The 14768-nt window shown below is 43.4% G+C and overlaps 1 protein-coding gene across 1 annotated transcript; it reads right to left on the bottom strand.

Moving 5' to 3' along the window:
• Positions 1-5073: 5073 nt before the first annotated feature.
• On the bottom strand, positions 5074-9831 carry LOC115154801 (transgelin-3-like). The gene is made up of 5 exons (XM_029701397.1): positions 9674-9831; positions 8729-8942; positions 8297-8471; positions 6131-6233; positions 5074-5869 (listed from the first exon to the last, which is right to left on the bottom strand). Exons 2-5 carry the CDS (start codon positions 8906-8908, stop codon positions 5728-5730), a joined length of 600 nt encoding a protein of 199 aa, XP_029557257.1. The 5' UTR covers positions 8909-8942; positions 9674-9831; the 3' UTR covers positions 5074-5727.
• Between the last annotated feature and the right edge of the window lie 4937 nt (positions 9832-14768).

The following is a 14768-nucleotide window of genomic DNA, read 5'->3' as shown; positions in this document are numbered from 1 at the left end:
GATTATACATGATTACAAATTACAAAAGATTAGGCTACCATATCTCACATTCTCCCACATTTCTGGTTGGCAACACAGGGAACCCAAACATGATCACATTTTTATCTACTACCAACACAAAGTATTACCCCTTTTTCACAGCAGCCATTTCCCTTTTTCTTTAATGTTACAGACACACTAGGGCCAACAATAGTAGCCTAATGCCTCTGACTTTATGTAGCACTATATTGGATCACTCCAATATGGTATACTTCTGCTGGGCAGGATACATTTAGTCCTGTGTACTGGGTAGTGCTGCTACTCCCACCTCTACCTCTTCCTATTCTCGGCTCATTCAAGAGAGGATTTGCTTGTTTAGAGCTCTATGTTAGAGTGTATAAGCTCAGAAGTATACCCGCAGCTATTCAATAGCTTGAAGCAGCTAGCTAGCTTGCCTCTCCACCTGTGAGCTCTGCTGTCCCCCCACTCGGTTTGGCTTGTGGCATCTTGTTTGGGTTTTGTCCATGTTTTAATTTACTTGTGACAGTGTACCAACCTGGGCGATACTCAGACTGGCCAACCAGTATTGCAGGGCTGAGGGTTTGTCTTAGTTGCCGTGTCTTGTCTCTCCACCAGAACCGTCCCGGTTAGCATTCGGTCTCAGGGACCGTGACTAACACTGCAAGCTCGGGAGTCTGTGTATGTTTCACTCCAGCAGACTTGCAGTTCGGAGTGAGTCACGTGTCGCAAGCCGCACCACGCTTATCTCTCACAGGGCACAGCCATCTTGCCTAGACTCTTGTGTTCCACGGTGAATGAGCCATGCAGTAGCTAGCTTAACAAGAGCAGACCACAGCAGGACTAAGCACACTCCTTATGTCTTGCCAACACTCCCATGTATAGTAGAATCAACTATAACGTGGCAGGAGTTACAGTTGACCCACACTATAAGCTAAGATTGAGCTAACGTGTGAGTTTGTGTGCTCTGCCCCTCCCCCGCGATCAGGCAGTTGCAGCTTCTAATGTGCTAGTGACGGCTATTTAACAGTCTGATGGCCTTGAGATAGAAGCTGTTTTTCAGTCTCTCTGTCCCAGTTTTGATGCACCTGTACTGACCTCGCCATCTGGATGAACTGCCTGTTCAGTGGCTCGGGTGGTTGTTGTCCTTGATGATCTTATTGGCCTTCCTGTGACATTGGGTGTTGTAGGTGTCTGGGAAGGCAGGTAGTTTGCCCCTGGTGATGCATTTGGCAGACCGCACCACCCTCTGGAGAGCCCTGTGGTTGCGTGTGGTGCAGTTCTATACCAGGCAGTGATACAGCGTGACAGAATGCTCTCAATTGTGCATGTGTAAAAGTTTGTGAGGGTTTTAGGTGCCAAGCCAAATTTCTTCCGCCTCCTAAGGTTGAAGAGGTGCTGTTGTGCCTTCTTTATCACACTGTCTGTGTGGGTGGCCCATTTCAGTTTGTCAGTGATGTGTACGCTGAGGAACTTGACGCTTCTCCACTGCGGTCCCGTCGATGTAAATGGGGGGTTGGGATCAGCTTCTTTGTTTTCTTGACATTGGGTGAGAGGTTATTTTCCTGGCACCACACTCCCAGGGCCCTCACCTCCTCCCTGTAGGCTGTCTCGTCATTGTTGGTAATCAGGCCTACTAATGTTGTGACGTCTGTATACTTGATGATTGAGTTGGAAGCTTGCGTGGCCACGCAGTCATGGGTGAACAGAGAGTACAGGAGGGGGCTGAGAACGCATCCTTGAGAAGCCCCAGTGTTGAGGATCAGCGAAATGGAGGTGTTGTTTCCTACCTTCACCACCTGGGGGCAGCCTCTCTTTAAGTTCAAGACCCAATTGCACAGGGCGGGGTTCAGACCCAGGGCCTCGAGCTTAATGATGATCTTGGAGGGTACCATGGTGTTGAATGATGAGCTGTAGTCAATGAACAGCATTCTTATATCGGTATACCTCTTGTCCAGATGGGATAGGGCAGTGCGATAGCATCATCTGTGGATTTATTGGGGCGGTAGGCAAATTCAAGTGGGTCTAGGGTGTCAGGTAAGGTAGAGGCAATATGATCCTTGGATAGTCTCTCAAAGCACTCCATGATGATAGAAGTGAGTGCTATGGGGTGATAGTCATTTAGTTCAGTTACCTTTGCCTTCTTGGGTACAGGAACAATGGTGTACATCTTGAAGCATGTGGGGACAGCAGACTGGGATAGGGAGAGAATGAATATGTCCATAAACACTCCAGCCAGCTGGTCTGAGCATGCTCTGAGGACACAGCTAGGGATGCAGTCTGGGCCGGCAGCCTTGCGAGGGTTAACACGCTTAAACGTCTTACTCACGTCGGCCACTGAGGAGAGCCCGCAGTCCTTGGTAGCGGGCAATGTTGGTGGCACTGTGTTATCCTCAAAGTGGGCAAAAAAGGTGTTTAGCTTGTCTGGAAGCAACACGTCGGTGTCCGCGATGGGCTGGTTTTCCCTTTGTAGTCCATGATTGTCTGTAGACTCTGCCACATATGTCTCATGTCTGAGCTGTTGAATTGCGACTGCACTTTGTCTCTATACTGACATTTTGCCTGTTTGATTGCCTTACGGAGGGAATAACTACACTGTTTGTATTCTGCCATGTTCCCAGTCACCTTGCCATGGTCAAATGTGATGGTTCGCACTTTCAGTTTTGCACAAATAATGCCATCTATCCACAGTTTTTGGTTAGGGTAGGTTTTAATAGTCACAGTGGGTACAACATGTCCTATACACTTCCTGAGAAACTCAGTCACCATATCAGTATTCTGTATTTGTCAATGTTATTCTCGGAGGCTACCCGGAACATATCCCAGTCTGCGTGATCAAAACAATCTAGAAGCTTGGATACCGATTGGTCAGATCAACATTGAATAGTCCTTAGCACCTGTACTTCCTGTTTGAGTTTCTGCCTATAGGAAAGGAGAAACAAAATGGAGTAGTGATCAGAGGCCTCATTTATAAACGTTGTGTAGGCACAAAAGAAGGCGTATGCCACTTTCTAAGCAAACTTTGGGATTTATAAAAACAAACTTGATGGGAGAATGTGCGGTCCTCCACGGACACTGGAGAAATGATCAGATGGCAGAAGGATGAACTCGAGAAACGCTTTGAAATTGATACCTTTGTGTAAAATAAATAAAAATATTACCTCTCAGTATTATATATGAAGAGTTCCCTTGACTGCACACAAAAAAACATGATTTAGGATAATAAATACAAACGGATATCTGTTTTTGCAACAACAACAAAAACTCATGTTGTACTGTTTAATCAGGAATCATGTTTAATTGGAACTGTAATTATTAAACAATACCTCCATGTTATGAAATGTATTCTCATAAATAATAAGGTGAACAGTAGGACAAATGACGTTTAAACTTATGCCGTTTTCGATGCCTCAGTCGGGCAGATACGAGTGCAGTTTCATATATTGTTATCACATGTTCGTTGCGCAGAACTGTCAATGTGATAATGGCCCTCTGTCATTGTCAGTTACAATCAGCGTAATTACCACACCTGAAGGTGTTAAGCAATTGGGTGGCTTTGACGATCAAATGGGTGGGTTTTCAAAGGCATGCAATTACAATGCGTGATGACGCTCAATGGCTGCTTTGGCACTGTTGGAAGATTTGACGAATGGAAGAATTCAGAGAGAGCGAATTTTCGAAGACCAGCAAGATTTACTGGCCAATGATGATGAGTGGCGCATGAGCCGGTTCCGATTACCAAGAGCTGTTCTCTTGGATCTCTGTGCTGTAGTAGGTCCAGCTTTACAGAGAAGCACCCGCAGAAACCAAGTCGTGCCTGTCCTGACAACTCTCGGATTTCTGGCAACCGGCACTTTTCAAAGGGAATTGGCTGACAGGTCAGGGATCTCTCAGCCAAGCTCTGGCCGCGTTATGCCAGACGTGTTAGGAGGTATAACTGGATTGACGCACCTCTACTGAGTTTCTTTACACCGTGGGTGACCAGGCAAATAAAAAAAAGTGCAATTTGCAGCAATGTCCGGTTTCCTAAATAATCGGTGCAATTGACTGCATTCATGTTGCTATAAGGGCAACGAGTGAGAGTGAATTGGCTTTTATTAATCATTCCATTAATGTCCAAATCATATGTGATGCGGACATGGTACTGACTAATGTAGTGGCTCGGTGGCCTTTGTCAACCCATGACTCAAATGGAGAAACAGCAGTGTTGGGCGCAGACTGGAGCTGTGCGTGATGGCTGGCTTCTAGCTACGGATGAGTAATGTAGAAATTCTAAATCAATTGCAATTCATCTGCTGCAGTTCCTAACCCATTCACTAACCTTGCAGGCGACAGTGGATATCCTCTCAAGCGGTGGCTGCTCACCCCTTTCGCCAACCCGCAGAGAGGAACTACAATGTCCTCCATTGCCAGGTACGCGCTGTTGTGGCGCGCACCATCGGGCTTCTGAAGGGCAGATGGCGCTGCCTGAGTTAGTCCCACTTTGTTGATGATGCTTATTGTGCATTACGGCTGAACCAAAAGATTATATGTAACAAAGATTAAATGTAAACAATATGTATATGAAATTTAGTTCAATAATATATGTTGATGCTAATACTATGTGCAATATAACAATGGCACACAGATACCTTAATTGGGGAGGATGGACTCGTGGTAATGGCTGGAGCGGAATCAGTGGAATGGTATCAAACATCGCTTCTATGTGTTTGATGCCATTCCATCAGCTTCCATCAGCGCCGTTCCAGCCATTATTATGAGCTGTCCTCCCCTCAGCAGCCTCCACCGCAATAGCCTAATATATTCAAAATACTTTTAGCAATTCATTTTTTAAAAACATTTTCATCACCCTAATAACTATGACACACCCCTCACTATTGTCATTGGTTGCACTAATTGCACTGTTTGTCTACATAACCTGGTTCAAGCATTCGTGACATTACCCTGAAGGCACAAGGATGACAAAATATTGGTGCTTCACCCAATAATTTACTGGGAGCTTGTATATAGAGTGTGCAACTTTATTTGTATTTATAGCCTAGAGTGAACTCGTCATTAGGCAGCACCTCTACCAACTTTTTGCGCCAACTCATGCTTTTTATTAGACATTTCACACAGTACTCATACATCTGGATACATTAAGTAACATAAATTAAACAAGAAAACAATACATATAATTGAAGTACTTCAACAAATATTTGACTTAACATTCAATACTGAACATGAACTTGGTGCATAAAGAAATCATGCAACGAATGTAGTTATATAAAAATAAAAATGGCTGTAGTGCATTGTATTCACATTCCACAGTGTAGTAAAGAATAAGACTAGTGGTGCTGTAAATTACCTGAATAAAGAATATTGTAACTTAATACTATCGTGACTATCATTACAATTACTTTTCAAAATAACATTTCTTCTTAGACAATGGCACAGTTGCTGTCATTTCACAATTGTGTTGACAGAATTGCAGTCTGATGCAAAAACAACATCCACTCTGACAGAAATGACACACCTGACCGTGTAACTGAGTGAAGAAGAGCCACTGTGAGCTCATACAAAGGCTTATTGAAGGACATCATCTGTTATGCCCTGTAATAGTGTTCTGAGATTTTCAGTACGAGGTTACATCTCGGGCCCCTATAGCGAGATCATCAGGGAAACTTCACGCTGCCACTGAGCTAATGAGAGAGCAACTTTGGATTAATTTACAGGAGCCAAATGACATTTTTACATTATCTGGCGTGGCATGCCGTACCCCCTCATGCCAGACTGAGACGCCCCCGTGTTTCCGCCCATCTGCATGCCAATCAGACTGCGGCCTTGACGCAACTGCTCCTCAGAAAACTCCCGCCGGTTTCCCTGAGCTTTCCTGAAAGCACAGGAGACAAAACTGGTGAATTACCTGCTGTGATGGATGTTTGTACAGGAGAGATTAAAACTGATACAAGTCAGATAGGAAAGGTCTACACCTACAGTAATGATACGTAAGCAAACAGGTGGGAGGGGTCAAGTTATGCGACTCATTATAAATAGTTAATTTTGGAGTAGCATGTAATAAAGAAATGGACATAGAGTATCATTGCTGTTTTGTACAACTCATTACAAACAGCTATCATGATTGGTTCCTCACCTATGAAACCAATCAGGTTCACCACGATATTGACCATCATCCTTTGTGAGCGCCATACTGCCAAGTGCCGACAAGGTCCCTTGCACGGCAGCCATATCCTTCCCTGTAGTTACACAAAATGCCAGACAGACATTTCAATATTATATTTGGCTTTAGTTGGCCAAATCAAAGTTTATTGGTCCATACACAGATTTGCAGATGTTATCGCAGGTACAGTGAAATGCTTGTGTTTGTAGCTCCAACAGTACAGTAATACCTAGCAATTCTCTGTAGCTCAGTTGGTAGAGCATGGTGTTTGCAATGCCAGGGTTGTGGGTTCGATTCCCACGGGGGGCCAGCACAGAAAAAAAAATGTATGAAATGTATGTATTCACTACTGTAAGTTGCTCTGGATAAGAGCTTCTGCTAAATGACTAAAATGTAAAAAATGTTTAAAAAAAACAATGCAGAGTTCCTCTGTCTAGTGTCTGTGTTCTTTTGCCCATCTTAATCTTTTATTTTTATTGGCCAGTCTGAGAGATGGATTATTCTTTGCAACTCTGCCTAGAAGGCCAGCATCCAAGAGTCGCCTCTTCACTGTTGACGTTGAGATTGGTGTTTTGCGGGTACTATTTAATGAAGCTGCCAGTTGAGGACTTGTGAGGCATCTGTTTCTCAAACTAGACACTCTAATGTAATGGTCCTTTTGCTCAGTTGTGTACTGGGGCTTCCCCCTCCTCTTTCTATTCTGGTTAGGGACAGTTTGCGCTGTTCTCTGAAGGGAGTAGTACACAGCGTTGTACCAGATCTTCAGTTTCTTGGCAATTGCTCGCGTGGAATAGCCTTCATATCTCAGAACAAGAATAGACTGACGAGTTTCAGAAGAAAGTTCTTTGTTTCTGGCCATTTTGAGCCTGTAATTGAACTCACAAATGCTGATTCTCCAGATACTCAACTAGTCTAAAGAAGGCCAGTTTTATTGCTTCTTTAATCAAAACAACAGTTTTCAGCTGTGCTAACATAATTGCAAAGGGTTTCATAATGATCAATTAGCCTTTTAAAATGATAAACTTAGATTAGCTAACACAATGTGCCATTGGAACACAGGAGTGATGGTTGCTGATAATGGGCGTCTGTACGCCTATGTAGATATTCCATTAAAAACCAGCCGTTTCCAGCTACAATAGTCGTTTACAACATTAACAATGTCTACACTGTATTTCTGATCAATTTGATGTTATTTGAATGGACAAAAAATGTGCTTTTCTTTCAAAAACAAGGACACCAAACGTTTGAACGGTAGTGTAAACATTATTAAAGTGACCAGTGTTCAATGACTATGGACATAGTGCAGCAGTCTCTAAGGTGCAGGGTAGAGTACCGGGTGTTAGCCGGCTAGTAAGAGTGACTAAGGTTCAGGGCATGTTACTGGATGGAGGCCGGCTAGTGAGACTGTTAAACAGTCTGATGGCCTGGAGATAAAAGCTGTTTTCTCAGTCTTTTATCACAGCTTTGATGCACCTGTACTGTCTCCGCCTTCTAAATAGATGGTAGAGGGGTGAAAAGGCAGTGGGGAGGGTGGCTGAGGTCTTTAATGATCTTCATAGCCGACCTGTGTCACCGGGTGCTGTAGATGTCCTGGAGGGCAGGCAGTGTGCCCCCGGTGACGCGTTGGGCTGACTGCATCACCCTCTGGAGAGCCCTGTGGTTGAGGACAGTGCAATTGCCGTACCAGGCGGTGATACAGGCCGACAGGATGCGCACAATGATGCATCTGTAGAAGTATGTGAGGGTCTTAGGGGCCAAGACAAATGTATTGATTCTCCTGAGGTTGAAGAGGCGCTGTTGAGTTTTCTTCACCATGCTGTCTGTGTGAAGGGACCATTTCAGGTCGTCAGTGATGTGCACGCAGAGGAACTTGACGTTTTTGACCCCCTCCACTGCGACCCCGTCGATGTGGATGGGGGCGTGCTCTCTCTGCAGTCTCCTGTAGTCCATGTTGTTCCCTCATTGGTTATCATTTTTTTTAAATTGTAGAAAAGAAATGTATGATTTGACAAATTAATCCTTTCCAGGAAGGTATATTATATTGAAAGGCTATATTCACATACATGGCACATACCTGAAGTTATCTATCATAAGGACTAACCAATTGCTGCATGTGAGTGTAAGGTGGAAGAGCTGTACCTTCCCATAGGTCCACGGTCTGGAAAAGGTCCCCGGTGATCACCCCATAAGCTTCAGCTGACTGCAGGAACTGTGAGATCTTCTCCATCTGCTTGAAGACCATCTTTGTCTCTGGGATCTTCTTTATGGGCTCTTGACCAGGGGGATAGAGGCTGTTAATGAGCCTACAAAGAATCTGCAACGAGAGATGAAATAATGGAATGACAGATTAGAACGGGCCTTCACCCACCTAGCATTAGAGGTGGCAGTGGTTGGTGGCTTTGAGGACCAGGAGAAGAAACCCAGTAATAACAAAGGCTATCAAATATCGTCTATTATGATAATGGTGAATTAGAGTCTGAGATGATCTGTATTTGTGTTTTAAGAGTTAGGTTTAGAATAATGAAGACATGCATAAGGTTACATCAACCGGAGTTTGTGTAAGAGACTCACTGTTCCATCCTTGAGCCAGCTCTGGAAGTTTAGTCTCCCGGACTCTGGTCGTTCTATGTCCCCCCCAACCTGCAAGATGATCCAGTCCACCAGTCTGGCCTCCAGGTCCAGAGTATACTTCTGGTCTATCTTCTCCTGAACCTCCCTACTCAGCCCATAACTGGGTCCTCTGTTTGCCATGACTTCCAGGGTTCGAGCTCTTCCAAGAGAGTGACTGCAAGGAAAGGGTGCAATTTAACAAATATAACATCTCTCCAACCCTTCTGTAAAATTAGAAGCAAAATCACTTATTGTGGGTAAATTAATCCATAACTTTTGAACTGCAGTCTAGTAGTTTGAGGATGTGTGTCGCTGGAGACATGCACTATTTCACGTCTGTCTGTTAATTATTTGTATTGGTCTGCCCTGGGCTTTCATTTCTGATATCATATGTATATTTAGATACGGGCCTCTGACTTCAAGGATACGCAGTCATAAAGTTCAGCAATTTTTTTCATATATTCGGACACCTCTAGTTTCACATTGCAATCTTCATAATTGAATTTGTTTTAACCGTGTGGATGATACTTCCCTCGAAAAATATCGAGGGAAATATGATCGAAATGTCAGATAGTCTACGTAGTCGTCCTGTGATGCGCGCGTTGTCACTCTCCACTGGATGGCATCCAGGGATTGATTTATGAAACGCCATAATATACTTGCTTGCATAGGCGAAAGAAAAAGACAAATGGATCAAGACAAAAATAAGTCCCTCTCGGGCTATCGAGTTTGGGAAATAACGTAGGCTAAACGGCCTGGATTAACTCCCTCGGGGAAAATACTGCTAGTGCAAGTGCATGCAATATGACATCATTTATTATAGCGTTCGCAATACATCTAGGCCCATTCGGAAATGTCAGGTTCCCCTCTCTGCACATTATTTTCCCATTTCAGTCGTTTACTTACGAATTTTCAATTTATGTATGGTCTGCTTCGTTCCGTTCCTGGTCGTTAGTCCCACTCTGGAGTCACATGTTGTTAAAACTGGACATCTTGAGGAGTGCAGTACCAACCTCAACATCCGTACTCAGCATCCGTTCTCGGACTCCCTAAAGCTTTCAGTGTCACGAGAGTCAATTGATGCCGCTGCGCCTTTGCGCCTCTGATACGGGATGTAGCCTGCTATCGGGATGAATTCATGGCCAAAGGGGAGAAACGTCAATATCCAGTCGTAATGTCCAGGAATGGTTACTATAGGACTTTACCCTTCAAATAGTTTACTGGGAGTTCATTCCAATTATTTCGTTAATATAATGTAGCATTACATGATTTGTAGATAGTCACATGAATGGGTAAAGAAGGGCCTATGGTTGATATTTGTGATGTGTGCTTTCTCTATATTCATCAATAAATTGATTAGTTGTTTTATTCACAAGGCATTTGAATCAAGGCATACAGTGCCTTCAGAAAGTATTCACATCCCTAGACTATTTCCACATGATTTTGTGTTACAGCCTTAATTTTAAATGGTTATTAATTACACTTTGGGTGGTATATCAATACACCCGGTCAGTACAAAGATACAGCGTCCTTCCTAACTCAGTTGCCGGAGAGGAAGGAAAGCGCTCAGGGATTTCACTATGAGGACAATGGTGACTTTAAAATAGTTAGAGCTTAATGGCTAGGAGAAAACTGAGGATAGAACAATACTAACCTACATTTACATCATTTAGAAGACACTCTTACAGTAGTGAATGCATACATTTCATCATTTTTTTTCCTTTCCATACTGGTCCCCCATGGGAATCAAACCCTCAACCCTGGCATTAGCAAACACCATGCTCTACCAACTGAGCCACACGGGACCAAGCTAAATGACAAAGTGAAAAGGAAGCCTGTACAGAATAAAAATATTCCAAAACATGCATCCTGTTTGCAATAAGGCACTAAAGTAAAACTGTAAAAAATGTGGTAAAGAAATGATCTTTATGTCCTGAATGCAAAGCATTATGTTTGGTGCAAATTCAACATAAGACATCACTACCACTTCTCATATTTTCAAGCATGGCAGAGGCTGCATCATGTAATGGGTATGCTTGTCATCGGCAAGGACTAGGGAGCTTTTCAGGATAAAAATAAACTTGAGCTAAACACAGGCAAAATCCTAGAAAAAAACCTGGTTCAGTCTGCTTTCCAGACAGACACTGGGAGACTAATTCACCTTTCAGCAGGACAATAACCTAAAACAAGACCAAATATACGCTGGCGTTGCTTACCAAGATGACATTGAATGTTCCCGAGTGGCCTGGTTACAGTTTTGACTTAAATCTGCTTGGAAATCTATGGCAGGACTTGAAAATGGCTGTCTAGCAATAACCAACCACCAACTTGACAGAGTTTGAAGAATTTTTTTAAGAATGTGGAAATATTGTACAATCCAGGTGTGCAAAGCTCTTCGAGACTTAGCCAGAAAGACTCACAGGTGTAATCATTGCCAAAGGTGATTCTAACATGTATTGACATGTTAGAATACTTACATAATCTAGTTTGTTTATTTTGTTTTTACAAATGTTAGAATTTTTCTTCCACTTTGACAGAGTATTTTGTGTCGATCATTGACAAATATTTTTTTACAATTACATAAATGTTAATCCCACCTTGTACCACAAAACGTGGAAAAAGTCCAGGGGTGTGAAGACTTCCTGAAGGCACTGCATGTCTAGCAAGTAGACTTACACCTCAACCCTGTTTATTATTCGTATACAATAGTTTATATTCTTACATGCATTTCACAAAGTTACAGAAGCCCATGTTATATGAAACATGTCCATGCAAAAACTAATCATGCACGTGCAAAAATGTAATATGCATTTTCCTTTTTTAAATGTTTATTTGGACAGAATAAGGATAATACACAGTGCAATCACACTCTCACATCAAGGACAGCACTGTAGAGAAAGCACATTTAGCTAAGTGGTTGTAGTCATCCACCCCCACTGATGATTTCTATCCATTTCTATCCATGATACTGTGGCTGTTGAGCATCTCCACAGTTCCTCTACTGACCATCTGTCACCATCTGCTTGTCAAGGTGAGAACGAGTATTCCGCAGTATCTCCATATAGAGCCTGTTGTTTTCACTGGAAATACATGCAATCAGACTATTTAAAAACACGTCAATAGCAGACTTACACATTACCGGTATGTAAGCTGTGCTCTTTGTTAAATGCGTTTAGTGTCATTGCCGCTATCTATGGTAACAGTTGTCTTAATAGACTCACATAGCCACAGAGCGGTCGAATATCAGGTGTCCCATATCCATGTAATACTGAGCATCTGTTCGGAGAGCTGTCCAGTACTCATTGGCCTTGAGTACTGGAAGAGAGCCTTGGTAGAGAGTAATAATATCATGTGCATGCAAACAAACACATACATTTACACAGGTAGAAAGCCTGGACTTGTCAAAAGCAATACAAAATCCTAAATCCATACATAAAATACACCAATAGATGTGGCACCTTTCTTCAATAGTGTAACCCCACTGGTTATGACTGTGGTTGGGATCCCAGTATCCCAATTGTCTCTTCACATTTTTTTTTTTACACATTTTAGTCATTTAGCAGACGCTCTTATCAAGAGAAATGCATACATTTCATGTATTTTACATATATATATATTTTTGTACTGGCCCCCTGTGGGAATCGAACCCACAACCCTGGCGTTGCAAACACCATGCTCTAGCAACTGAGCCTCAGGGAAGCTGTGTCTGATGAATCGCTATGCTTCCTCTTCCTTCATGAACGGAGCAGCGAAAACTCCTGCTCAAAATATTAGTTTTGCACTTTTCTGTTCAATAATTTATTAAATACAGTATCCTTGAGATTGCTGCAGACCAGCCATTTTAAAATGTACCAAAACATTTTATATACACACTTACCACTGAGGGCAAAAAGAATCCAGAGTTTCATGTTTCTGACCTGATTAAATAAGATATAAGATAAGATAAATACAGTTGTGTAAACCACTAAAACAAAATGTGTTTTGTTGCAGGTGACACAGCAACTCTCATTAGTATTGAGTCTACTTTTTCACCTGTAACTGCATGGATCACTTACCATCTCGTTCTGTTAGGTGACCTAAACTGGGTTAACACCCTGGCAGTCCTACAATCTAAGATAGATGCCCTCAATCTCACACAAATTATCAATGAACCCACCAGGTACAACCTTAAATCCGTAAACATGGGCACCCTCATAGATATTATGATATTTTCCTGACCAACTTGCCCTCGAAATACACCTCTGCTGTTTTCAATCAGGATCTCAGCGATCACTGCCTCATTGCCTGCATCTGCTATGGGTCCGCGGTCAAACGACCACACCTCATCACTGTCAAACGCTCCCTAAAACACTTCTGCGAGCAGGCCTTTCTAATCGACCAGGCCTGGGTATCCTGGAAGGATGTTGACCTCATTCCGTCAGTAGAGGATGCCTGGTCATTCTTTAAAAGTAATTTCCTCACCATCTTAAATAAGCATGCCCCTTTCAAAAATGTACTACTAAGAACAGATATAGCCCTTGGTTCACTCCAGACCTGACTGCCCTTGACCAGCACAAAAACATCCTGTGGCAGACTGCACTAGCATCGAATAGTCCCCGTGATATGCAACTTTTCAGGGAAGTCAGGAACCAATACACTCAGTCAGTTAGGAAAGCAAAGGCCAGCTTTTTCAAACAGAAATTTGCATCCTGTAGCTCTAACTCCAAAACGTTTTGGGACACTGTAAAGTCCATGGAGAATAAGAGCACCTCCTCCCAGCTGCCCACTGTACTGAGGCTAGGAAACACTGTTACCACCGATAAATCCACGATAATCAAGAATTTCATTAAGCATTTCTCTACGGCTGGCCATGCTTTCCTCCTGGCTACCCCTACCCCGGCCAACTGCTCTGCATCCCCTGCAGCTACTTGCCCTGCAGCTACTTGCCAAAGCCTCCCCAGCTTCTCCTTCACCCAAATCCAGATAGCAGTTGTTCTGAAAGAGCTGCAAAACCTGGACCCGTACAAATCAGCTGGGCTAGACAATCGGACCCTCTCTTTCTAAAATTATCCGCCTCCATTGTTGCAACCCCTATTACCAGTCTGTTCAACATCTTTCGTATCGTCCGAGATCCCTAAAGATTGGAAAGCTGCCGCAGTCATCCCCCTCTTCAAAGGGGGTGACACTCTAGACCCAAACTGTTATAGACCTATATCCATCCTGCCCTGCCTTTCTAAGGTCTTCGAAAGCCAAGTTAACAAACAGATCACTGACCATTTCGAATACCACCGTACCTTCTCCGCTGTTCAATCCGGTTTCCGAGCTGGTCATGGGTGCACCTCAGCCATGCTCAAGGTCCTAAACGATATCATAACCACCATCGATAAAAGACAGTACTGTGCAGCCATCTTCATCAACCTGGCCAAGGCTTTTGACTCTGTCAATCACCGTATTCTTATCGGCAGACTCAACAGCCTTGGTTTCTCAAATGACTGCCTTGACTGGTTCACCAACTACTTCTCAGATAGAGTTCAGTGTGTCAAATCGGAGGGCCTGTTCTCCGGACCTCAGGCAGTCTCTATGGGGGTACCACAGGGTTCAATTCTCAGGCCTACTCTTTTCTCTGTATATATCAACGATGTCGCTCTTGCTGCGGGTGATTCCCTGATCCACCTCTACGCAGACGACACCGTTCTGTATACATCTGGCCCTTCTTTGGACACTGTTAACAAACCTCCAAACGAGCTTCAATGCCATACAACACTCCTTCCGTGGCCTCCCCACTGCCTTTTCACCCCTCTTAAACGCTAGTAAAACTAAATGCATGCTCTTCATCCGATCGCTGCCCGCACCCGCATGCCCGACGAGCATCACTACTCTGGATGGTTCTGACTTAGAATATGTGGACAACTACAAATACCTAGGTGTCTGGCTGGACTGTAAACTCTCCTTCCAGACTCACATTAAACATCTCCAATCCAAAATTAAATCTAGAATCGGGTTCCTATTTCACAACAAAGCC

Source organism: Salmo trutta, chromosome 19 (genome assembly GCF_901001165.1).
Source record: "Salmo trutta chromosome 19, fSalTru1.1, whole genome shotgun sequence".
NCBI classification, from domain to species: domain Eukaryota; kingdom Metazoa; phylum Chordata; class Actinopteri; order Salmoniformes; family Salmonidae; genus Salmo; species Salmo trutta.
The sequence above is the reverse complement of the archived record's forward strand: the minus strand, read 5'-3'. Positions and strand labels throughout refer to the sequence as shown.

Bases quoted from the DNA above. Each gene is read 5' to 3' on its own strand.
- LOC115154801 (XM_029701397.1), bottom strand. From the start codon at position 8,908: ATGGCAAACAGAGGACCCAGTTATGGGCTGAGTAGGGAGGTTCAGGAG. The intron at 8,472-8,728 runs GTGAGTCTCTTA...CTCTCGTTGCAG, and splicing joins GCTGGCTCAAGGATGGAACA to ATTCTTTGTAGGCTCATTAA. The intron at 5,870-6,130 runs GTGAGGAACCAA...CTGTGCTTTCAG, and splicing joins GAACCTGATTGGTTTCATAG to GAAAGCTCAGGGAAACCGGC.